General features: G+C 39.4%; 2 protein-coding genes across 4 annotated transcripts in view; one reads left to right on the top strand and one right to left on the bottom strand.

The window, feature by feature from the left end:
* Window positions 1-5,109, bottom strand: part of ak5 (adenylate kinase 5) — a 100,416-nt gene extending 95,307 nt beyond the window's left edge. Inside the window, exons 1-3 of the mRNA XM_005729009.1 lie at window positions 4,668-5,109; window positions 3,381-3,567; window positions 1,381-1,548 (exon numbers count right to left, since the gene is read on the bottom strand). Of these exons, the coding sequence (XP_005729066.1) occupies window positions 1,381-1,548; window positions 3,381-3,567; window positions 4,668-4,727 (415 nt within the window). The 5' untranslated portion in view covers window positions 4,728-5,109. The remainder of the gene's footprint in view (window positions 1-1,380; window positions 1,549-3,380; window positions 3,568-4,667) is intronic.
* A 2,500-nt stretch (window positions 5,110-7,609) lies between these two features.
* The window catches only part of pigk (phosphatidylinositol glycan anchor biosynthesis, class K), a 34,697-nt gene continuing 16,497 nt past the window's right edge, over window positions 7,610-25,809 (top strand). The window contains exons 1-10 of one of the 3 annotated variants that reach the window (XM_005729006.1): window positions 7,610-7,765; window positions 7,957-8,010; window positions 8,114-8,205; window positions 11,157-11,292; window positions 12,112-12,223; window positions 12,325-12,421; window positions 14,851-14,968; window positions 17,387-17,497; window positions 19,026-19,198; window positions 21,344-21,491. In XM_005729006.1, the coding sequence (XP_005729063.1) occupies window positions 7,700-7,765; window positions 7,957-8,010; window positions 8,114-8,205; window positions 11,157-11,292; window positions 12,112-12,223; window positions 12,325-12,421; window positions 14,851-14,968; window positions 17,387-17,497; window positions 19,026-19,198; window positions 21,344-21,431 (1,047 nt within the window). In that variant the 5' untranslated portion in view covers window positions 7,610-7,699 and the 3' untranslated portion in view covers window positions 21,432-21,491. Of the gene's footprint in view, window positions 7,766-7,956; window positions 8,011-8,113; window positions 8,206-11,156; window positions 11,293-12,111; window positions 12,224-12,324; window positions 12,422-14,850; window positions 14,969-17,386; window positions 17,498-19,025; window positions 19,199-20,463; window positions 20,503-21,343; window positions 21,492-25,809 lie in introns of those variants that run through there. The other 2 variants (XM_005729008.1, XM_005729007.1) reach the window with 2 other exon arrangements.

Raw genomic sequence — 25,809 nt, 5'->3', positions numbered from 1 at the left:
TCAAAACAGCACATCAGGCATACAGAAGATCCAAATCTGATTTTATTTTAAGAATAGAACATCACCTGAGCTTTAAATTTCCAGTTTCTCAAGTCCTTATCAATGAAAATAATCTCATCAAATAATCTCTCTTCTGTCCTCTCGTTCTTACATCCTTCTCCATCTCTCAGAGTGAATTTATCCCACACCAACTTTCTTTCTCCCTGGGAAATATAGCCTCTGTACCTTTAACTTGCAGACAAAATACATGCGAAACTGCACAGAAGCAGTTTATTTTGGGAGATATTTGTTGAGCTGCCTGAAACATTTGAAATTCCTTGCCAGTTGTAAAGGATCCCAGTGTAGCAAATGTATGCCTCATCTTACATTGGATTATTCTGTTATCTTTGACCCAGTCTTTCCCACAGTCCTCTCAATGACACGCATCTGTCAATCTGTGTCTCTCGTGAACCTGACAGACAAAACATTTTCCCATGATCCTCTCCCGAGATGACAGCTGATGTCATCCTGTTTATTTCCCCTTTAAAATAGGCCACAGTGTGCTCACGGAGAAGAGATCGGAACCAGCTTTGTGTAGCAAGTACAAAAAAACTATCGTCCACTCTACAGGGTGTGAAAATCCCAGAGCGAAACATACTACGGCGGAGGATCGTTAAAAGGTTCTTAACAGAGACTGGAGTGCTTTTTGTGCTTAATTAAAAAGCTCTAATAAACTATGTTAAAAAAGAGTTCATAAATAACCTTTTTTCAGTCTAGCTGAAACAGTCATTACTCTCACTGTGCAGCTGCCACACTTAATTTATAAGATTAATGAATGCATTTGACAGGTTAATGGAGGCACGTCAGGAAAATCAGATTAGGAGAGCGTGAGTGTCTAACATAGTTAGTGACATGACATAAGATCTACCCTGCTGACACTAGTGTAGAGAGGCGGAGTCATATTTAAATACCAGGAAAAACATGTTGCCAGTGTTTTTCCTGGTATTTAAATACCAGGAAAAACTCTGGTAATTGTTTAAGCCCGATTCATAGTTTCCTGTCCAGGCCATTATTTTCTAGATCAGCAGGGCAAATAAAAGCCTCCACTCTGTAATTTTGCTGATCTTTTAGTACAAATGGATGTTATCCTTTGTTAACACACAAACAGAAAGCATCTTACTTGCTGTTTATTATCTAGTGGAAAGCATGATTCACCAAAGAATCTGGATGAGTGCTTGAAATCCAATACATCAGATTAGGAAAATAATATAAAATAGCCTGACCCTGATTTTGCCTCAAAGTTTCCTCATTCTTTTGTGAGTGGATGCTATTTATAGTTACAGTAACTGCGCTTTGCTTGTTTTGGGTATTTTTTTTTTGTCTGTTGTAATGGTTCTTTACCGATGACGAGGATGACTTTAGGTCGTGGTCTGGATGGATCGAACACCTCGTACTCCTCTATGAGCTCTGCCGTCTCCGACAGGTCAGAGTCGCTCTCGATGGAGAACTGGCTGATGGGAGGGAGGCGGTCGTACCGTCTGTAGGGGAAATTGGGGCTGTCTGGCAACACTGTGACACACAGACAAACACATACACACATAGAAAGTGTTAAATAAGCACAACAGGCCGGCTTTTATCTGTGTGTTGATGAACTTCTCAAACCATTCGTGTCTGCTGATATACTCGGCTAAACAATGCTACAAGTCTGCGCTGTCTTTTTATATGTGCAGTTGTGACTTTATTTCAGACTCTCATTTCAGAAGAAAACCCCCAAATAAATCATGTCTGTTTCAACAAACAGTAAATTAGAGATGAAGCAGTTAGAGTGATGAATTTAAACACAGCTGCTACATTCGGTTTGGTAATTGTCCTGCTGTCTCTGGTGATGAAAGCATCAATTATACAGCTTCGACAACAATAACACAGTTAGCAAAGACAGAAATAACAAGTGCAAGTTTCTCCAACAGAAGCAGGAGCTGTTATAGTTTTCATGTGACTGTAACTGGATTGACCATACAGTTAGTAGCAAGGACAACACATGACAATGCATGCACTCGTTGCATCAGAAGAGACCAGAGGATGTTTTATGTAAACAGTTCCGCTTGTTAAAATTAAAACAGTTTCATTTAACTTAACATGCCACAACTTAAAACTTTCAACATATCAGTAAGGTAATCATGCCAAGATAAGAATAAATGAGTGTGGGCTTCCCTTGCAGCTATATTTATTTTTTCATTTTTGGAGGCTGTCAAATTTGAGCTTCAAAAATCAGCCAAAGGCAACAGAAATCAACAACCCTGATTTAGCCTACAGTTCCCAGGAGATAAACACTGCAGCAGGCAAAGTTTCCAGGTTCTTTTGCCACAATATTACAAGAAGAGGAAGTCAAATATAAAAAAATAAAATGTCGTCACGAAATGTTTTTGAACTAATGAACTGTAGATCTATACATCTGTGTTATCTGCATGGCATGGGTGAAATTTGTTTTGGTTTTCATGGGTCCCTGCTGTGTACATTCCTGCTGCGCTTCAAAGAAAAGGTGAATGGCTGAACTGGAAGAAGTCATTAGCTTACGACAGCTGTAACTGAACTCCACTTTGCTTTGCAAATTCAAACAGAGTTTTGCATATATGGGACTTCCTGCTGGGAATCAATAACTGATGAATGGAGAGACTTTTTTTTCATATTCCTGCTCAGACTAATATTTAGCTATGTGTATTCCACAGGACAGTGTGTTGGTAGCACTGCTTTGATCTATGCACGCTGTCTTTGAACAGGAAGCAGGAAGGTTTCCTTCCAAAAATTTTAGTCAGTTTTGTAGATGTGGTTTGGATGTATATGATCTTATCTATGTGTCTAAAATCTATGTGAAGTACGGCTATAGTTTGCACTAAAGTGCCGGAATAAAAAGCATCTTCTCTCATTGCGCTCTGAAAGTTTTTTCCTATCTCTCGTTCCAAGACAGTGGTAACAGTTTTAACAGAGTATATGTACAGTGAAGCTTCTGGGCTCAGCACAAGCATCAAAACGCCTTTCTCATCAAGCAGGGACCCAGATTGGTGTGAAATAAAGATGTGCACTGCTGTCGGCTTTCTTAGAAAGAAGGCAGGAGCCAAAAAGTAGAAATGCTGGCATCTTTTATTGTGCCAAGAAACTTTGCCAAAAATAGAATGGGATGAAACGCAGCGCCAATTAATCTGCCAAAGACTTTTAGTCAACTAAAGACATAAAATAGAGCATTCCCAGAGCCTGATCACGCAGTGGTTACAAACCTGTAGGTTAAATTTTCACCCAACGAAAGCAAGAGAAAAATGTATTTAAGTAAATCAAACGGCTGCATTTAAACAAATCAGCCAAGCAACTAATTGCTTAAGCTCTAATCTGTTTCATTGCCTCCTCACCATTTCTGAAGAGGGACCTGCGTGACTGGCCTCCATTGAGAGGAGGAAGTGACTTCTTCTCCTGGCCCACAAAAGTATCCCACCGCACCTTTTCTGGTCCTCCGAGCTCTCTGGCTTTCTTCAGACAGCCTTCCAAGTATTCAATGGGGTCATCGGGCCGGTAGTACATCAGACCTGTGAGCAGGCTCTGGAGGAAACAGTGGAGGAAGATATTATGATGTATACAGTTTCATACAATATTTAGAGAAGGGATGTTCACTGTGGCAGTGCTGCAGCTTTGTTACGATGTGCTGCTGTGGAACAGCGTGGCAGTGCTCGAACACACCACCTTAATGAGGGGAAGTTTCGAACTGCAGAGCATGGTTGCCTTAGCCCGGCTCCACCAGAGCAATAAAAATCTCATTTTGCCAGAAGTCCATGAAATTGGCTTCAGCCTGACAAATACACACATACCCCTGATGACCTTGGTGTTATTGTCGAGCAGCACTGACTGTGATGAATATGAAAGCGAACTCGACAGCCAAAACACAAGCGTATGTTTGTGTGACATTTGTCCTCTCGATCCTGTTTTCAAAACAATACCTTCCTCTGGGATTTCATCTCCACTCTCACTAACATCTCCCACCAGCAGCACGTTGTGAAGTTTCCTGAAAACAATTTGTCGTGCTCATTTTCTGATAATGAATACACTGTTACGGGGCAGCAGTGTAAGGAATGAAAGGCAAAGGCAGTTATGATGATGATGACGATGATGTGCCACTTCAGTGCTCAATGTAATTTGAACTGACTGTAAATAAACAGGCACTGATTGCTTGCATACATTAGCTTGACTGCAGCAGGGGAATGAGTGTAATTAAGAGGATGAGCCAATTTAGCATCCCCTCAGGAGAAAGAATATATTTCATTATCATATTCCTGTGAGCTCTGATATGTGTCTCTGCTTAGGAATTAATCAACTTAATCGGACTTTGTATCTCTTTCACCAGCTATGACCATCTGTAACTTTCGTATTTACGTAATATCCCAGCAGACTTCAATAGCAGTTATATATATACGAGGGAGTTTGTAAAATTATGATTTCCCCTCTTATTTTAAGCTACTGTTTAATCCTGAAATACGCTTTCAGCCCACGTGATCCGCACCTCTATACCGTCAGATAACGTAAAGGAAGGATCTTTACCGTGACTCTGTCATGCATCTTGCAATGCATGGAACATGAATTAGTGTACTCTCCCTGAGCGCGAAACATACCCAGTTTGTCTCTTCAAAGCGTGCACCAGCTCTCACCTCAAATAGTTGAGGTATCTCCCGCCGCGCGAGATACTCCTTGGCATCGTTGGTATTCATCTCTAGACGGAAATCCTCTGAAATGACAACTTCTCCAAAGCGTTTGATTTTCTTTTCCTTTCTTCAGACGACTCGGTGCAGTAATCTTTGGTTAATAACTGAGCTCCGGACAGACTCTCGCTCAGCGCATTTTTGCCTCCTGTTTGTACTTTACAACTGAATTCCTGCAGGCAATTCCACCGCGCCACCCTCTTCGCTCGCTGATGCAGATGCGTGGCTTGTCCGTCTTCCCTTCCACAGCGGACTGCTTCCAGCACGCACCGACTGTTTGTGTGTGCGCGTGTATGTGCCTTGACGTTGGGTTGGCACAGAGGTTGCGCGCCGTGTGCCAAAAAGCGCACGCACCGCCTCTGCTCTACATTTTCAATCGTTCCTCCTCAGTCTTGAAAGTTGGTGTTGATTCATGATTAATTCGATCGTGGGTTATAAAATGATGGTATAAAGCGGATCAAATATGGTAGCGTCTACATAGCTGAAATATTCTACTTTTATTTCAAACTTTTGAAAAAAAAAAAGCTTATCAGATATGAGTCCATAAGAATATGAATTTTGAATATGTTTATTTTAAGTAACCATATTTTGTTACTAAAATAATTATGTTTCAATTCAGTGTTTGTAATGGAGTAGTTTTACTTTGGTAGCACTTTATTAAGCATTAGTAAGATATTAGCAAGTGTTTAATGTTACTGTTAATGTTTACTGTTTACACCATCTACAGCTATAACTGCTACTACATCAGTGCTAGTAATAATCATAACCATAATCCTAGTCATAATAATATATATTTATAAATGGCAAACTAAGGAGGAGTAATGCTATATAAAAGATGAATTTACCACTTGCTAATGCCTTACTAATACCTTAACAATGCTTAATAGTGTGACATTATTATATTATTATATATATTATTATTACTTCTTCTGAAATGAGAGATATTTATTGACTCCAGAAAACTAAATGGATGGATCTATCCATTTTCCTTCCCTCATCCAATTAGGCTGCTGCAGTCTATTCCAGTGGGTGGGGTGGGGGGTGGTCTGATTTTCTTAATATTTCCATTACTTCCAGAGAATAAAACATGCAACACATCCCAATGCCCACTGAAATGTGTGTCAGTCTTTACTTCACATTTTAATTGAATTTGTAAATACCTTTGTAAATAAACTCCACATTCATACATACAAAGAAGCTCACTGGACTTTTGTAAAGACAACTTTGAAATTGTGGCATTATTGAATTGACTAACAGAGTGGAATAACCCGAACAACCTAACTCTAGGTGCAGCTAAATATAGCTGGATAATCTCTTAAATTGCTTAACAATGTATATTTTTGTTTGAGGTTGGGTTGAAAAGTTCAGCAAAAGGTGGATTCCAGTGGACAGTCAGTCCAGCTTTTTTAGGCAACTCAGGAAGGAAGGTCACTTTGATTTCCTGGTTTGTTCCATAGGATTTGATTCTTAATGCCTCTAATCCTCTTGACCACAACGGACTTGTTTGTTATATCACATAACATGAGATTAGTTCAGTCACATCAATGCTTTAGAAAGCAATTATCATTCTAACTTGTTACCATTTCATACCAGAATCAGTTACTGCAGCTTGAAAATAAAATGTTAATTTATGGACTGAAGTTGAGTATTGAGCACATGTACGCTGCTGAGACCTGCTTTGTTAGAGCAGTTAACAAAGGACATTACCACGATGAGCTCCTAGCAGGCACACTACTCGAGGAAGCAGGTCAAAAAGTTGCAGAATCAGGAGACGTACCGAGGACTAAAGTGGCTGGCAGTCCTGCAAAGGCTCCCTGCAGTGTGTCAAAACTGATTTTGCTGCTGGTTTCCCAGAAAATCTTCTGTGTGCTGGGTTGTGAAGTTGCATTAGAATTGCATGGGAGATATGTAGCTCTATTTCACAATGGGCTCCTGGCCTCTTTGACTTCTTTAGCAGTAACACCACGAGACTTTTAATGTCTACTGCCTGTAATATACTTGTCACTTCTCATTACTGAGTCCCTGACCAATTAGCTAACAAGGGCAACTAAATATGAAGCTGTCAGCATCATTTGATGACTAGTTTGCTTTTCTTTCTCTCATCAGGGCACCAGTCATATCTGGCAGAATGATGATGATGTCAGGTGTACTGCAGCCTCTTGTACTTAAAATAAGCAGCCACACAAAGGGGTTTTTTTTCTTGTATTTTTCTTTGGAATTAAAAATTGATGTCAATGAAAACAAACCAGCAGACAAGAAAACAAACAAGGAAATAAAGAAACAGAGAACATGAGCTTAACGTATGGATGGCGACCCTCGAGGAGAAACTAACACAACTGCTGCAACTGATTAACTAATAAAGTTAAAAACATTTTAAATGTCTATAAATTTCTCCAATAAACCCCAGCTTTTTTTTTATACAGAAACATTTTTTTTCTTCATTTACTTACATTAATTACTAGATCTAGAAAACGTTCATATGATGATGACGAATTCCGTCATTTGAAGGAGGAAACCTAACATTAACCCGTGCGTGCAAGCATGACCCTTCAGTGTTATGGGAACAGGATTAACTTGAATTGGGTTAGTTATTCTAAAATAATAAGAAACCAAGAGATTTAAGTTTTTATTTATATTAATGTTTTATTTTTCTTTCTCATAAACGTATTATGTTTGTGCTCTTCTTGTTGTATGTTGTAAGTATGTTTTACTGCTGTGTTACACGAGCCTTGCGCAAGTAATAGATATATTAGATATACAATGGATATGCACTTAAGTTGATCAGAAACAAATGACAATTAAACCTGCAGTCTCGAGAGAAAACTCAATTTGTTTTAAAACTGCTAACCCCCACCGTATTTTCTCCGTCTCATCTTCCACGTCAAAACTTTTATTTTGAAAATGTCTGCCACCGGAAACACTTGATGAGTGGATCCACCGGTTTTCACTTCCTACATGTCCACTGCTAACAGAGCTGCACGATGAAAATACTAACTTTATTAGGATTATTTTCAGCATGCTTTTTAGCAAACAGCATCAACATCGAGGTGAGTTTATTATTTTCACGTAGCTCCGGTTTTCCCTTCGGTTTGTTGCATTTTTAGGTAGAAACATCGTTGTCATGTTAGCCAGCCCTGCTGTCATGCTAGCTTTGTTGATGCTGAATATACTTGCTTATATGACCCCAAATCCCGATAAAACATAAATAATTATTCACCTTCTTTCGGTTATTTCACAGAATAGCGCAGGGCAGTTCTTCAGCAGTGGGCATACGAACAATTGGGCCGTTCTGGTGAGTGTTTTTTTATTTTTCAGGTTGAGTAAATGCTAATAGATGATGTTAGGAACAACAGAAGACATATATGTGCATCTTCTTCATTTGCCTTTATTAACAGGTGTGCACATCCAGATTCTGGTTCAACTACCGACATGTGGCAAATACTCTATCTGTGTACAGAAGTGTGAAGAGGCTGGGCATCCCTGACAGGTAATAATAATAATGATAACAATGATAACAACTTGATTTGTATAGCACCTTTTAAAACACACAGTTGCAAAGTGTTTAAAACCACACATTTAAGGTAAGAATATAAGTTCCAGCACACAGACAAACAAACAAGCATATGGTGTTGCTATGGTCAAATATAATGGGAGAAATATTAGGGAAAACCAACTACTGATTCAGCCCATTTCATAGGCTGATGAAAACTTGTGTGGCTTCTAATATAAGAGCATGCTTAAGAGACCCTGTTCAGACAGTTGGAAGGACTGGCAATGAAAGGCTTTATATGTTGTTAATAATAATTTTAAAAAGCATTCTGCATTTCACTGGAATCCAATGAAGGGAAATAAGAATAGGGCTTATATGTAGGTGCCTGCTAGTTTTTAGAGGCAACCTAGCAGTTGTGTTCTGGGCTAAGGAGGAAATGCACATGAAAAGTGAGTTATCAAGGCATTTGAAAATAAAAGTGTGTATTGAAAGTTCAAAATTACTGGATAACAGTAAATGTTTCACTCACCTATGGTCACCAGCTGTGGGTACAAGCAGCAGAAATGGGCTTCCCCTGAATTGTGGCTAGCCTCTCCCTTAGAGATAGGGTGAGAGGTTCAGTCATCCGGGAAGGGCTCAGAGTAGAGCCGCTGCTCCTCCATATTGAAAGGAGCCAGTTGAGGTGGTTCGGCATCTGATAAGGATACCTCCTGGGTGAGGTGTTCGGGGCATGTCCCACCGTGAGGAAGCTCCGGGGCAGACCCAGGACACGCTGGAGAGATTATATCCCTCGGCTGGCCTGGGAACGCCCTGGTGTTCCCCAGGGCAAGCTGGAGAAGGTGGCTGGGGAGAGGGAGCTCTGGGCCTCTCTGCTTAGGCTGCTGCCCCTGCTTCTCAGCCCCGGATAAGCGGAAGAAGATGGATGGATGGATCATAGTTAAAAAAAGAAAAAAAAAACAAGACTGGATGAGCTTTGAGGTGTGATATGCAAATTTTAAATGCTCAAAATATTATCAGGGTTCTTAGCAGATGATCTGTATTTATAACAAGAGAGCTGATGTAATAACTGACCTCTAGGGGTGGCTGTAGCTCAGGTGGCAGAGCAGGTCAGCCACTAATCAGAAGGTCAGTGGTTCGATCCCAGGCTGCCTCCTGGCTGCATGCCAAATATCCTTGGGCAAGATACTAACCCCATGTTTGCCTACTGGTGGTGGTCAGAGGGCCCGGTGGCGCCAGTGTCCGTCAGTGCGCCCCAGGGCAGCTGTGGCTACAATGTAGCTTGCCATCGCCAGTGTGTGAATGGGTGAATGACTGAATGTAGTGTGAAGCGCTTTGGGGTCCTTAGGGACTAGAAAAGCACTATACAAATGCAGGCCACTTACCATCTCTATACAGAAGTTTTTAGGGCGAACACGAGAATTTAAATTTTGCCAGGACTGAGATGAGGTATTTGAGGCCGAAAAGGCTATTGAGGTTGTTAAGCTTAGCCAAAAAGGACCATTGTGTATTATAAGCATAGAAATAGAAATGAGTTATCCTGGTCACTGTAGTATTAAAACGATTAATCAGGTTGTTGAGTCACACAATCATGTAAGGTGTAAAAATAAATTTCACTTATAATAGCAAAGACATTTAAAATTTGAGGAATTGAAACATATTTTGGTTCTATATGGTAGTTAATGAAATATTTTTGGATTTTAGACATTCTGAAGAGGTCAAGTTGATCAGTAGGTAAATTTATAATGGGGACCTTTCAATATTTTCATGCATGATGAAGAGAAACCAGTTTATTAGACATTATATTTTCCAGAGTAATCAGTGTTGAAAATATGTGACAGTTGCAGTCATTTGGAGATATTTTAAAGACTCAATAACATAAATAGTCTTTCGGCATAATAATTATTATTGCTGGATTTAACAAGATATAGCATATTATGCGGTTGCTTTCTGAAAGAAATATGTATTCTGACTATCAATTAATTAATCTTAGATTATATTTCTGTAATTGAACAATCATTTTTAATTATCATTGTGTATTCAGTAGTTAAGGGAGAAATTTATTCATCCCAGCAGGTGAAGCGTTTTGTAAAAGTTGCTCAAAAATTGATTAAAAAGAGGTACAGTAGAAAGAGGAACTGTGTAACTGGACAGTTACTGCAATGAAGAAGCTCATGCTGTTAGTCTTTGGCTGAACCCCTGGCTAGCCAGAACATTGTTTAGAGGGTATGGGATATTTTACTGGACTTTCAGAAGAGTTTTGACATTGTCCTGCTCACTATTATTGCACATCGATTGTCCACGGCCACATCCAGGGCCGAAGCGGACTTCTGAATAAGTTTACTGAGTCTATGGTGCTGTCCATTGTTAGGCTTGGCTTTAGCTGAGAGCACCTCAGAACATGCTGTCCATTCTACAAGGTGCCTGTATTGTGTCAAAATGAATTAAGTGAGTGCTCAAAAGTTTTTCCACAGCCTACTTTGGTTTGTTGTTTGTTCTGGGGCCTTTCCCAGATGGAGAGCTGCGGTAAAATAAAACATCCATCGTGGAGAAAATGGCAAATACGTTTGACAAGGTCTGTTTTGTGTAGAAGGGCACCAGTGGCAACAGGATGAACAAGTGTGCATATACTAATAAGTTTTCATTTTATTTCGAGATAGTAAAGTTTCAGAAATCAGTCCTGGCTCTGGAGAGTTACACAGTACTTGTGGTGGTAGTGCTGTTTAGCGATTGACTGTATGATTGGTGGGAGCAAATGTCAAAAGTTTCAAAATATTCAACAGCTGGTCCAACTGTAAGATCAATAAACAAACTGATGCAATTTAATTTTCAGGCTAAATGCATTATCCATCATAACATAACAGTTAACGTGTTTGATAGCAGCCATTGTCCTTTTACTTATTTCAATATCATCATATTAACTCTGTTTTTTCTCTTTTTTTAATCACCAGCCACATAGTTCTGATGCTGGCTGATGACATGGCTTGTAACCACAGAAATCCCAAACCTGCTACAGTGTTCAGTCACAAAAACATGGAGCTGAATGTGTATGGTGACGATGTGGAAGTGGACTATCGAGGTTATGAGGTCAGTTCAGGTGTTTACACCTCACCTTCATTCTGTGAATCAACACTTATGTTAGCCTTATGTTTATCAACAAGCCCTGAGTGATTTTTAAAGTCTAAATGCAAAAATTGGGTATTTTGAAGCCAGAGAAAGATGAATCGCTTGAGCATAATCACAAATGTTCATGACTGTTTGGCATAAATTGTAAATATTTTCCTACCCCAGACAGTTTGATTCTGCTCAGCTTGTTATATAAACATTTATTGTGATTTATGTGACAGTCTCACATGCTGTGTTTCACCTTCAGTGTTGCGTTAAATAACTTGAGGAGAAACGGATTATGTCCAAGGCAACATTTTTATTGACCAGGACATTTTATAATCTACACGTCTAAAATGGGGCCCAGCCGGTTTTTATTTATTTTTCTGATTATTATGGACTAAGGCGAGTTCGTTGTTTTTTGACGACTCACTCTGTTTTGTGCCTTTTTAAAAATACAATGACACTGTACTGCCCGTCTTTGTTTGCTGTCACACCACATTCATGTGCAACAAAAACCAATAATCATTAAAAAACAGAGGAAAAAAAACTCAGATAGGAGCTGATTATCAAATTTTAATTAAAGGATAAGTGGAGAAGATCAAAAATGTGGTCACTTACTGATCCTACCAATGACAATTTAAATATTACGAATTGACTTTTCATCACTAACTTTTCTTTTTACTGGCTTTTGTTTTGTATAGTTTCAATCTTTGAATAGTTTTATTTAACAACTAATTTACTACTTCCTGTCAGAGACAGATGGAAAATGACCACAGGTTTGTACCGTGTGTGCCTTAGGTAACTGTGGAGAACTTCCTGCGAGTTTTGACTGGGCGCCTGCCTCCCAGCACACCACGCTCTAAACGCCTCCTTTCTGATGATCGAAGCAACATCCTCATATACCTGACAGGTACTTAAAGGGAAAAAATGTACCTATGAAGTTGAAGTAATTAAAGTTGAACAAAGTTGAATTAATTATTTTTAATCTGTGGATCTGTGGTTGATTAACAGGCCACGGTGGGAATGGCTTTCTGAAGTTCCAGGACTCTGAGGAGATTAGTAATGTGGAACTGGCAGATGCTTTTGAGCAGATGTGGCAGAAAAGAAGGTAAATAAACTGAAAAGTGACTTCAAATAATCCCGTTTGTCAGGTCTACTTTACTTGTTTTTTCTTTGCCCTGCAGGGCATTTAGCTGTGCAGCATGCCAACAAGCATTTAACAGCACAAAACATCACAGCCTATGAGTATTATAACTTTATCAGGAGGTTCCCATTCTGTTGATTCTTTATAACAAGCAAAACAGATGATTATAAGAGATGTGTTACGTTAAATTGATTCTCTTATCAAGGCTTTGTGTGTATCAAATGACTTCAGTGGTTGAAAGAGTGCTGTCAGTGCAGTGAAACTGTATACTCTCTATTCAGGCTTTTTTAAAAATAGCTTCAGCTCAGCTTGAAAGGTAGTGCTGGGCTTTCAATTGTCATTGGGAACATCAACGTGTAGCCTTGATAGTTCTTTTTTTCCTGCCTGTAAATTGTAGATTAAGTTTTATATGCAGTAGGAATACAGTAGTTAAATGAGGAGCTGAATGTGTGAATCTAAAGGGCTAACTTGAAGGCCATGAAACCATATGTATATTTAAAAAATCTTTAAATTTCATTGTTTAAGTATTTTTCTTGCCTATTGTACATTTGTGATGAAAGCAAAAACTTGCAGGAAAATATTCACAGATAATAATTTTTAACTGGTTGAACCATCTATCCATGAGTTTTAACATTTATCTGGGCCATATTTAGTGAGTAATTAATAAATTAATAGGAATTGTTATCAATCGGTTTGAAACTAACAATTTTTTTATGTATAGCTGAAGCTGAAGCTGTTGGATGTCTAGTTTTGTTAGTAAAATAAACAACGACAAATCTATGAACAATGATTCGCTAATGCGTGTGTGGCAGACACAAGGTTTCTAGGCCATATCTGGTCCTTTGCAAAGTTTAATCCGGCTAGCGTATCACTTCAGATCCGTCCCCCTTCGTTGTGTCTGTATGCCACACTAAACAGACGGGCACACTGCAGCTGCAAAATAACAAGCTAGCTCACAGAAAATGGCACAGAATATAAAAGCTGACTCTGAAGGCATAAAGAGTGACCTGTGTATATTTGCATTGAGATGACTGCTGTTTTCAAAGAATGAAATTTGCTTTGCCTTGAATCTGCACATCAGCACAGAAACGGAACCAAGGACGGTGAAAATGACTAAAGCATACTGTACAGTACGCTTTACTGTAGCTGGGTTTCTTCCAGCTAAATCTAGAGGTTTTACTTTTAGCTTTGTGAAATTTCACATTTCAACCATTGGGTAAGATTTGTAGAAATATATGGAAAAATAAAATTACAGATTCAGTATTTTGATATATGTTTTAATGTTAAATGCTCCAAACCACTGTAATGAGAGTGCATTATAAACATTGCACTATTTGGCCTGGGCTTCACTTAAGCCAACTTGTACATGTGAAGACTATATTGGACTTGCATTTTCAGTTTAATTAAAGAATTTCAGTAAACTTGATCTCACCCTTAATGTGGTTCTCATTTCCCAGCGTGATGTCAAATTGAATTTGACACCCCTTAGCGAATGAATTAACTAAGGAATCATTTCAGGTGGAAATTTTATGAGTACAACTGGAGTAGAAAAAGAAACAAACTAATTGTTGAACTTAGTAAATAGATCGTATTGTCCCTTGTGGCCTTCATTATCTATTTTAATTTTATACTTTAGACCATGTGATCGTGTTCTATGTGGGATAAGCTAGGGATTACAAAGTGTTAGCACAGCATTCTCTGTATTAGTACTCTTGAAATTACCTTGAACTTGTCATGTTTTCCTAAATTCTTCTAAAAGTAGAGGCTGTTTTGTTCTGTAATTGGGGTTACTATTTAAGCCACTGCTTTGCTTAATTTGTAAATCACGAGATGGTAAATGAGCTTTCACCTTGCTGCTGCGAGTGCCTCTATTGTTGTCCAAACCCATTATCATCCACGGTGAGTGTCTGGGTTACAGTCAGGCTCCAGGCTACTGGATAAAAGCTCAGTGACGCCAGCTTTCATGCTGATGTGATAATTGCAGGGTTGAACTGCTAAATTACAGCCACCGAAGAGACCTCCCTTTATCATCCCCAAACCACCTCGATTAAGTCTACTGGATGTGACAGTCTCTACATGTTTGTCTAAACAGGGGAAAGAAGTTGTAGTGAAATGTAGTGTTTTGTAGGAAAGGAGGATGGAGGGAAGGGAAAGGAAGGGGGTGGTGGTTAAGCTGTGTGCGTGGGAGTGTTAGCAGGACTGAATGGAGTTGTTGGTTTTTCTTGGTCACCATGGTAACTGCAATATGAAAGATGGTTAGAAGGTTTGTGTGATATCTGTTTATTGGAACAAATGGATGAGTGTTATGCCAGCTGTGCATTCTCCCATCAGTTTTGTTTGAGAATGTGTATGATCCTCTGTTTGTTCGTGTGTGTGCGTGTGTTTGTCTCCAGGTACAACGAGCTGCTCTTCATCATTGACACCTGTCAAGGCGCCTCCATGTATGAAAGATTTTACTCTCCAAACATCATGGCTTTGGCCAGCAGTCAAGTTGGAGAAGACTCCCTGTCGGTGAGTTATCTTCCCTCACATGGAAGATGAATTAAAAATCATCCATCAGCTTGTCAGACTCTCTAATAAGCAGTGTGATTTCATAGCACATTGCACTAGCTTGATTTCTGTGTTCATACGCTCTCACCCCCCTGCAACACCAGTCAGTGTTACTTGAAATAGTGTTGCACTTTTGAATTTTTATTCAAATGTCTTCTCTCTTTTAGCATTCAAACTAAGAAAGGTCTGCAAGAAATATGACATGTTACAAGTTCTTCATCACACTAATAATTATCAGAAACCTACTAGCTCTGCACTGCACTCAAATACAAGAACAATGCTGCTTCTTTTCCCCCCTCTTCTTCCACATTTTACACAATACTGACCTTTTGCTTGAGACGTATAGCTTAAAGTGCAAATCCCTCCACTGCATAATTTAGTTAGAAAAATCCTGAAAAGTCTTCAAGAGGCAGTGAGGGCAGGAGCTGAGGGGGGGAAACTTGCTCACTCTTTCTCTGCTTTGCACTGTTGATGGACCAATCTAAAACTGTGCTCAGTTGTGCGTTGTGTGTTTGTGTGTGTAAGTTACAGAACCACTGTAAAAACACTGAAATGGCCAAATAGGGGATTAACAGAATATAACATAACAAACAACCAAAGAAGACCTTATTTATTTGCTGAACAGAACGTATTTACTGACATGGTTTATTGTGGCTATAAATATTTGTTTTTGGACTGTTCTAGAGAACTTTCTTCAGCTTGGCTCTGCTTTTCTAACAAACATATCGTTGCTCTATGGACTGACAGCAAGAATGAGACAACGTAGGATTTTGAAATTAATACTGTAGGCCTCAACTGTAGGTAGGTATCGCGGCTGATACTAAAGTTCAAATCTCAGTGACGCTGACCGTAGGATTAGAAGCCGTACATCACGTTTTCTGTGAATCTTGTGAAAGCAATAACTCAAGGAGTTCACCTAGGATTTTTCAATGGGCTTTAAAAATCTTGGACGAGTTCAAATCTCAGTCACCTTGACCTTAAGGTCAGAGGTCAAGTTTTCTGAAACTATTGTGAATGCGAAAACTCAAGAAGGGTGTAGGATTTTGAAATTGATATCATAGGTGTATCTACTACGATGCTGAGGGGTGGCACTGGCAGGCACTATTATTTTTACATTATCAGCTAATGACTTCAAATTGTCAGCTGTGCATAGCTAATACTATGCAAGCTTTCAAAGCAGCTGTAATTGCTTTATATCACAGCGTTTTTAAATTTAAAATATCAAATGACTGAACAAAAAATATGAAACTAATATTTAATTTCATGATGAACTGAACCTAAAGATAAAGATGTATTTACAGCCTTGGATTGTGTGAGGGGATATTTACCTGATTCAGTGTTTAGCTTTGTGCTCCACAACCTTATTGATCTGCTTCACTTTTTCTGCTCTTATAGCAGCGTTTTGTCCAAAGCAGCTGCTTCCAGTGGAAAAGCTTAAAACACACACACTCCTCTACCTGCTCCACACTGAAGAGCATACAGAGTAAGACACTAGTCTGTAAACATATCGGAGAATCAAGAAATATGAGAACCGGATATTTCCCTTAGGAGCCGTTAGAGACCACAGTGGAGCTTAAAAAAGCGTGAATATTGGATTTAAACAGGGGGTGATATGTCAGTGCTGTTTGCATTTTCCATTTTCACACCCCCAGGGGGTTGAAAACTCTTACTTCCTCCGTTATTGGAGATGGATTAATGGATGGATAGACAAAGCACTTAATTAATCCCAAAGAGAAACTGCATTGTTACAGAAATTATCCATCCATTTTCTAAACTACTTTTCCGGTTTGTTTTATTCAGGGTCACAGGGGGACTGGAGCCCATCTGAGCTGTCACAGGGCAACAGCAAACACCTCAACTCCCCCAATGTTTTAGTTGTATAACTAACAATTAAATTAAAGGCTAAACTAAATATACTCTAAAATATATAACAAATATAAATAAAGGAGAAAAAAATGTCTGTCTGCAATACAGCAGAAACTGAAACCTCTGTGTACTTTAAGATAATGAATATCACTCATGAAGCTATCCTGCTGCCACAAGTCTCTAATTCATTTCCTTTCACACACTTGTGCTGTGACAATCGTTGTTCAATTTCAATGCCAGGTGACACTTATCAGATTTTGATACTGTACAGATTTGCAACGGAAACTATAACTGACTAACTAAAGAAAAAGTTCCATAAATTGTTACTTGGGATGAATTTTATAATACAAATCTGTGAATGTTGGTGTGGATGTGTATTTTAAAAGACTGTAAGTGTTCATTGTGTAAAAGTGTAGAGGTTTGATTAATGAGCTAGAAGTAAAAATGCCACCGCAGCGCCCATTCTAGCAACTATTCTTATCCTTTACATTTTTAAAATCTGTCTCATTCTAGCACCAGCCAGATTTGGCCATAGGAGTCCATTTGATGGATCGTTACACGTTCTACATGCTGGAGTTCCTTGAAGACATCCATCCTGCAAGCAAAACCAACATGAATGATCTGGTGAGCCTCTGTTACCGTGTGTGTCCAGTATGGTCACAACTTCCTCATACCTGTTTGCAGGAAATCGCAATTTCCTGAACCACAAAATAAAATTCTTGTTATACTCTTTAAAATACGTTAGGGGTGTTAATGCAAATTTAAGTTTACAGTTGTGCTACTTCTACTTGAGTGACAGAAAGGAAGAGATTTTCTCTGGTGTCTCACATTTTGAACACCATCGTTTTATTTGTTATACATTCATTTGTAGTTACTGCAACAGAACATAACAAAAAAGGTATGCAGATTTTTATTAGATTGACTATTTTGAAAGTCAGCTTTTAAAAGGAAGGATGTGGCAATCAGCACTGCTGATACCTGAAGCAGTGTTTTTCTTGTACTGTCCTCTTCCTCTGTCTGTGGGCCAAAAGAAGTCAGATAAAAGTCACACAGGTCACACTTGAAACAGAATATCTGATACGGTGTTGCAGTCGTTGGCCTTTGACACATCAGGGTGGAAATGGTGAGTACATGTTGCTCTGGTCCATGACTCAGTCTCAGCAGCAACTCCTTTTTCATCTTTTAGCCTCGTGCGGCGATTCAGGCCACAAGGACCACTCCTCATCTGCGTCACCCGGAGTTATGCTCAAAGCACCTCAGATCGTTACTCTGGCACTCTGTGTGTTTTGACACATGCTTATTATTTTTTTCTTCCAATTTTTCTGTTTCTGTAGACTCTCTGTTGTGCCTTTTCAGGGAATTAAGGATCAATACTATGGATTTTCTGGATGAGCCCTCTGAGTTTTCGTTCTTGTTTTTTCCCCCCCCGATCCAAGCTGCAAAGTCGTGCCATTTGCTGTACTTTTCAAGTCCTGTCTGGCTGAGGAAATAATGTTGACCTCAGTTATGTGATTTTTATATTCTTTTCGAGCAGAAAACAACACATTGATAAACTCACATAGGATTCATTCACAAGTGGTAACATAACAAGTGTGCTAAAAATTGTAATTGGCAAGGACATGCACAAATGTCAGGCACAGTGCCTCTAATCTGTTTCTCACAGTGTCACACCTCCCAGAGCAACAGCTCAATACTAGCTGCAACTGGAACTTGGAATTGGTGGTGCAAAAAGGAATAAATCTAGTATTGTGTCTTTGTGCAGAGCTGACCTGTACATGCAAGTTATGCTGCTGCTAAAGCTGTCATTGTCATGAAGCGAATATTTATATTTAGAGAGACATTGTTAGTTGTTTTTGTTCTAAATAGTTTGAATAAACAGATATCTTCATATACATATCCAGAATCTGCATGCATAGGACACTGGGACACAAAGCTTGGTGGTTTCCATCTGCAGCCTGCTTGTATCCAGAGTGCCATCAACCAATTAGGGATTGTGTTATCTGTTGTCCAGAAAATTGTCGGTTTCCCTCAGCAACTGTCAGTGGACTAGCTGACTGGCTCCCAAATAGAGATCCAACGTGACAGAAACCACAAATTTAGAACAATGTTGAATATTCCTAATGTGAAATCTTTGCTGTCTCTGCCTCCACAGTTCAAAGTGTGTCCAAAGAGTCAGTGTGTGTCCACTCCAGGCCATCGTACTGACCTGTTCCTGAGAGATCCTGGAAGTGTTCTCATCACAGATTTCTTTGGTAGTGTCCGCAAGGTTGAGCTCACCATGGATGCCATCAACTTGACTGACCCCATCAAGCAGATGGAGGAGAAGTAAGTTTAATTTATTTGTTTTTTTGTTAATGGCAAAAGGTATGCATCAATCAAACTAGAATAAAAACAGGATGGCAACCTGCTAGAAACTAAAAATCCGTGGGTGCCTGGTGATTAACTTTGCATTTGGCAAAAAAGTAGCAGAGGTCTAGAATGCAACACACTCAACCTTTTGGTCTATGAGGTTCTGGCTGGGCAATTAATTAAAGTAATCTGTTAAGTAGTATAAGTTAATGTGACTTTGAATATGTAAATGGATACAGATTTGCGATTTCTTTTCAGCTATTTATGGTAGTTAATCACTGTATTATCTGATTGCATCTAATTTCCAACTTATTGCCGTTTTATCACCTTCTTGATGGACCGAGGTTGAGTGGTTGCAGACCTTGTCCCCCCTCTTTGAAACAATCATTTCAAAGGCAATGGCACTGCGAGTTCATTGCATGCAATTGCAATTATTTTGGCACCACTGTTTTCCCAAATGTGACTGTAGCATTAAAGATACTTGTGCAAAAATAAGTTGTTCACAAATTGTTTCCAGCTTTTCAAAATGAACTAAAGGTAACAACAGAAAGGGAGATTAAAGGTAGATATTAAAGGGATATGAAATGAAGTTGAACATGGGCTGGGCTGTACTTTCATGATGACATGAGGGTACAGCAAGTCAGTGTCAACTTTGTTTACTAAGCAAGTCATTTAGAAAGCCTTATGTATAATGGAGACCTGGATAAGGCAAAGCCTTTTGAGCAAATGATGAAAAATAAATATCTGAAATAGCCACTGGTATATAACACTGCCTCCTGGTGGTTACAGTTTTACATTACTTTTAATAATCATGTAATAATCATTGCAAAAAAAGGGTAGGCAACTTGCGAGTGTTGCATGTGCTGAAAAAGAGTGTTTGTGTGTGTGTGTGGGAGGGGGGTGGGAGGGGGGGCGACCCTTATAAAATACTCTCATTTAGGCCAGCCTCACTGCCAGCAGCCAAATTCATTTTGTGTTCAGTTTCCAACTAACCAGCCTTTGATTTCTGTTTAGTACACCTCCCATCAGTGATATTGATTCCTCTGCTAATGATGTGTTGATTGGCCTGTTTCTGGAAGATTAAAGCACTCAGTGGCTGTCACTATGACTACCATGTGGTGGTTTTAAGACCTGATTGTAAAGTTGACCAATGACATGTTTGTCTTGGGTAATGGTGCTGCTCATTTAGAACGCATTTACTGCTTTTATAATCAATAATGACACTGAAAACATTATTTCAGAGAGAAGCGGAGCTCATAATTGGGCATCTTCATTGTCAGCCTTCAGACTTAATCCAGTCTGTCTTCATAAGTGGCAGTGAGTAATGAGCAGTGTTTGCTTTAGATGATCTGTGGCGCTACCCTGTGGTGAATTGCACATATCCAAATTGGTGCATGCTTACATTTTGTGATAAATAGGTTGAGCCACTAGATGGCTGTAGAGAGCTGTCAAACCTTTTCTCTGTGCCTCACGATGTATTGTTTGCTTTATCACCAAGCTCCACTAATGCCATAATAAGCACAATCATCAGGAGTTTTAGGAAGCACACAGCTATTGCAAACAGTTTCCATACACTGATTCTCTAAGCTGCAGGAACGGATGTTTACTGTGTTCAACCTAAAGATGCAATGGGAATTTAACTTTATTAATGATAATACCACCACTCCCCCAACCCTTTGTATTAATTTCATTAACTGGGTTTTAATTGAACCACTGGGAAGTATTAAAGAATCTAATGTGGTTGGCTGCTAATTAGTAATTAGAGGCAATTGCAATACTGATTTTAGTCATTGGCTGTTTGTGGCCCCGGGCAAGTTACTCATTGCACACAACTTCCCCTATTACTTTAATATCGATTACAGCCAGCACATTAGTCCTGCTGATCCTCATGCAGCACAGAAACACCAACACAATGTTATTGAGCTAGCTGTTGGCCTAATTCAGTCCTAGAGAGAGACGTTTTTATCTCCATTTCTGATGTAAGAACCAGCAATCACCCGATCCATTTGAAGTTTAACAGCACTAAGTTTACTGATTCACCAAAGTGCTTGCAGTGTCTTTGTACTTTGTTGATGTTGGGAAGACTAACAACATTTATTGTCATTTTGTACGTCCTCTCAGGGTGTTTCCTCAGCCACATTCGGACTTGACTGATAATGCGGTGACAGGAAGCTTTCTGTGCTTCTGTTGGGTCTGGACAGCATTGTAGCAGTGGAGAGATTACAATACAAGCATGTGGAAAATAATAGCCATGACCTCATTACTGCAATAATTTAAATTAATGTAGTCATCAGCGTTGGCATTAATAAATAATTATTCATAATTTAACGTGTGAAGATGTTTAAAACCTATTAAGGGGTCTTTGTGAATGGAAGGGTTCAACGTGTTTGCAAGGTTTTACCAGTGTAAAATATTACATGTAATGGAATTAGACTATTCAAAGGCTGATTATCCATAACTGGCCATGAAATAAGAGTTAAAAAAGCAATTTTTGACAGTTTTGCAAAGTCTTAGCACTCGATATGTTCTGTTTTTTTTTTCTTTCTTTTTTTTGATTAAATGTTAGAAGGTGTGTGTCAGGAAAGAAAAGGTTTCATTTTAACAAAAAAATATATATTTGCAGGGCTAATGAATTTCAGGAATAGAGAGCCCAGATTTATGCAGAGATGCCTATTTAAAATGCAAAGTGTCTCTCTATACTTGAATCAAAGAAAGATGAGCAAGAGTGCCAAACAATAAGGCAGTTGAGGCTGTAATTATTAGTGTGGTGGTGGTGGGGGGGCATCACAGGTTTGCTCTGGGTTTTATTAACATCACTTACCTCAGTTGATTGATTTTGTTGTTTGAAAAAGAAAAAGCGATTCTTTAGACTGTTTTGCTATTTTTATAGAAGAAAATACATTTTTATGGGTTTTCACATTTGAAAAGCGAGGAGCTGAAACCAGCTTATCTTTGTACTGTGGTAAGCCCTTTTCACACATGAATTTTGGACAGGTTTGGGAGAAACGGGTCGGGATATTTTCCACAGTTGTCCTTTGTCACGTGTAGCAAACAGCAAGCAATAGTCCTCTTCAAATGTGTTTGCACTCCTGAAAATACTCTTTGCAGTTCAGGTGAGGGAGCTATGTGGATAGAGCATGCAGGAGGCACCAGACTATTACCTGCACAATGGTGCAATCGAATATCATGCAGCCTTTGTACAAGGGAGACCAGCTGATGTCCAAACCTGCTGTATCTGATACATGTCTGTGCTGGGCGCATGGTTGAAAACAGTGATGAATGCCTGAAAGAAAAAATAAGCAAGAAAATGTAGTATATTCAGTTAGTGTTGATCTCTAATTGATCTTTATTTACAACCATATTTAAAGTAACCATGCTGCATGCTTTAAGAGTATTAAATCCCATGAATTGGCACTCCCCTGAGAAACCAACCTTCACCCTTTTGCCAGCACTTCTGGATCATCTCAAAAAGCAATCACTAAATTGATGTCAGAAACTGGATCTTTATGAAACCTTTGTCCAGATGTCGTTGCGAAAGTTAGAAAATTGTGTTTCATAAGACCTGAAAATGGGTTGTAGTGAGCTCAGTGTGTTCCCACATAGAGAAGATCACAGATGTCCTCGGAAACAAGCTGTTATTAAATATAGTGCTGCTTTAATCCACTTTTGTCAGCTTGTTCTGCCTCTCAGACAAGTGGAGGAGGACATTTAGAGAAGATGTGTACATGTGTGCGAGTGTACACATGTGCCTCTCTCATTTTCTAGCTCGCATTTGCCTCTCTCACTCCCATATCCTCTCGTGCATTTCCAAACATCAATTTCTTCCTCAGAACAAGCCCTTACATTAAGTGAATGGCACTTGATGGTGAAGACGTTTTAATGGACCCTCTCGATCCGCAACGTTATACATAAGCTCAACACTGTAATGACATTGTGTAGTTCCTCACTCTCAGCCATCGGTGGTTGTTGACCGTAACACGTCCTCCTCTGGGCTACACGAGCTCCCAGAGTAATTACAACTATCAAATTAAGCTGAATTCATATCCCATTGAGTATAAAATATACTTAATGTAATTTGTGACCTGCAGGACTGGATTGTGTCTGCAAAAACTGCTTGAGCTGCTGGCAGAGTAAAAAAAAAAAAAAAGGAAATTTGTTTAACCTAAAGACTGCAGCTGGAGACGGCATTGATATCAGAACTAGAGAGGTGGGGGATGAATGCAGGCACATCCCTTTTAATAAGCAGAGAGGACTTATAATGCCTCTCCAAAAAGGTCTTTGTGGAAAATAAAGTAGAAAGTAGTTTGAATTGAATTAGAGCTCATTTCTAATGTTGAGGAAAAAAAGGGTGGAAGATCCCAGCGGTGACACATCTGTGCTTTCAGTGACATGTTTCTTGTGGCAGAGAAGCTTGGCACGCACCGAAGGCTCAGCAGGAAGTTGGTTCCCTGCTTACCAGTCCATACCCTTTTGCTACTATCTGTTTTGTGTGAACACCTTCTTCTCTTCATCACACGCGAGAAGAGACTGTGTGTCTGTGTCAGTGTGACATGAAATGGCCAGAGAGAAAAATGATGGGTAAAAGTAACTTTGAGTGAAGAAAGACACAAATAGAAGAACAGGTTTCAATCATCAAGTGGCTGGAGGTGTGTCATGATGGCTCACAGGGGAGATGTGGCTCACTTTGTCTGACCTAAATTTTGCCGAAAGACGGTCAGTCCTGAACCTCCACTTGACGGTAAACCTTAGCTCTGACCCCCGTTTGACTTTGTGTCAGAATTTTTTATTTTAGGCTTGTTTGTAACTTTCAAGGTTGTTGTCATCCGGACATGGGTGACTGTCAGGTTGATGTACCTCGTGGATTTATTCAGACAAACCCCCTAACAGAGCTACTTTACAGGTGCATTTTGTGTCATATGTACATTTAAACAAATGACTGTGTTTTTATGGTGTATGGTGCTGTAGCTTGTGAGGGCGCTGCCTTTGCCCTTTAAACACAGTGTGATCAATTGCTCTTCATGTTGTTGGACTAAAACAATTTTATTGCGACTGTAGAAACATTGTAGCCATTCTCGACTTATCCTCTTGCAGATATCTAGTGATTTGTGACATTTGCAAAGGTATGGGCTTAAACGTTTGTCCTTCAGAGCACCCTGATTTAGGCTGATTCTTTCAGAATGATGGATACCTTATTCTGAAATACTAAAGGCGTGTCTGGGGTTTTTTTCTAAATTGACCACTGAGAAGTGAAGACAAAGCTGAATAAAGTAAACCGGAACAGTATGTCGATGTCATGTAGAGTCAGCCAAGAGCTGATGAAATGCTCTTTTTAATAATAATGGATTGGATTTATATAGCGCTTTTCAAGGCACCCAAAGCGCTTTACAATACCACTATTCATTCACACACTGGTGGAGGCAAGCTACGGTTGTAGCCACAGCTGCCCTGGGGCAAACTGACAGAAGCGAGGATGCCATATCGTGCCATCGGCCCCTCTGGCCAACACCAGTAGGCGGTAGGGTAAAGTGTCTTGCCCAAGGACACAACGACCAGGACAGAGAGCCCGGGGATCGAACCGGCGACCTTCCGGTTACAGATACGCTTCCCAACCCCCTGAGCCACAGTCGCCCTATGCTATTATTTCCAAATTTTAATTTTCCACAGTTTGTAAACTCACTAAATTTTATAATACGACACAAATTTAAACAAAGCAGAACAGACTTAGCACTAGTGGGTATATATAAAATCTGTAAAATGAGAACCCAAAAGAAGCTAGTTTCCGTAGAGCAAAAACAACAAACACCAGCTGACAACAAATATGAAAGCGATCCATATGAGTGTTGAAGCTGAATGTGCAGCTGCCTCTGACTTCATTGATTTCTGCATCGATGTTCACTGGGGTTTTAGAAGAATTAGTGCAGAGTGCATTGCGAATGTACAGGGGGCTCAGGAGTTTGAAGCCCTTCTAACACTTCTTCTTCAGTGAAAATGTGGAGAGTGGACTACTCGGAGTATAGATTTTTGTTGGTGAGTGACTCAATGAATTATACCGTGATGGGTAGTGATATGCAGGCAATCTCTTCCAATCACATCCTCTACTTTAAAGATGATTTTGACACTCATCTGATGTTCCAGGATAACTTTCATTAATTTATCTAGAAGGAGAAAAAGGGGAGGTCATTTGCATCAAAATGCATACAACTGACTGTCAGAGACACACACACCTGAGCTGCACACAGACTGCCAACGGAAACACTGAGTCTGTTACTCTTCCTGACAGCTTTTCTTCATTACTGAATGATGGTGTTCCACGTAACAAAAGCCAAATGTATGAGTGCTATTTGCTTTCTTTTTTTCTTTTTTTCTTTTTTCTTTTTTTATAGAAGATATTTTAACGATGCAATTTTATTTATATAGCACCAAATCACCAAAACAATCTGTGCTTTATATTGTAGGGTAAAGAGCCTATAGTAATACAGAGAAAACTTCAACAATCGGGCAACCTCTTTTGAGCAAGCGCTCGGAGACAGGTGGAAGGAAAAACTCCCTTTTAATAGGAAAGAGGAGAGGAAGACAGGAGAAAAGGC

The sequence above is a fragment of the Pundamilia nyererei genome, unplaced genomic scaffold (genome assembly GCF_000239375.1).
Source record: "Pundamilia nyererei isolate P.nyererei 1_Seehausen unplaced genomic scaffold, PunNye1.0 scaffold00031, whole genome shotgun sequence".
Classification (NCBI taxonomy): domain Eukaryota; kingdom Metazoa; phylum Chordata; class Actinopteri; order Cichliformes; family Cichlidae; genus Pundamilia; species Pundamilia nyererei.
Note: the sequence above shows the minus strand (reverse complement) of the source record. Positions and strands in the feature narration are given on the sequence as shown.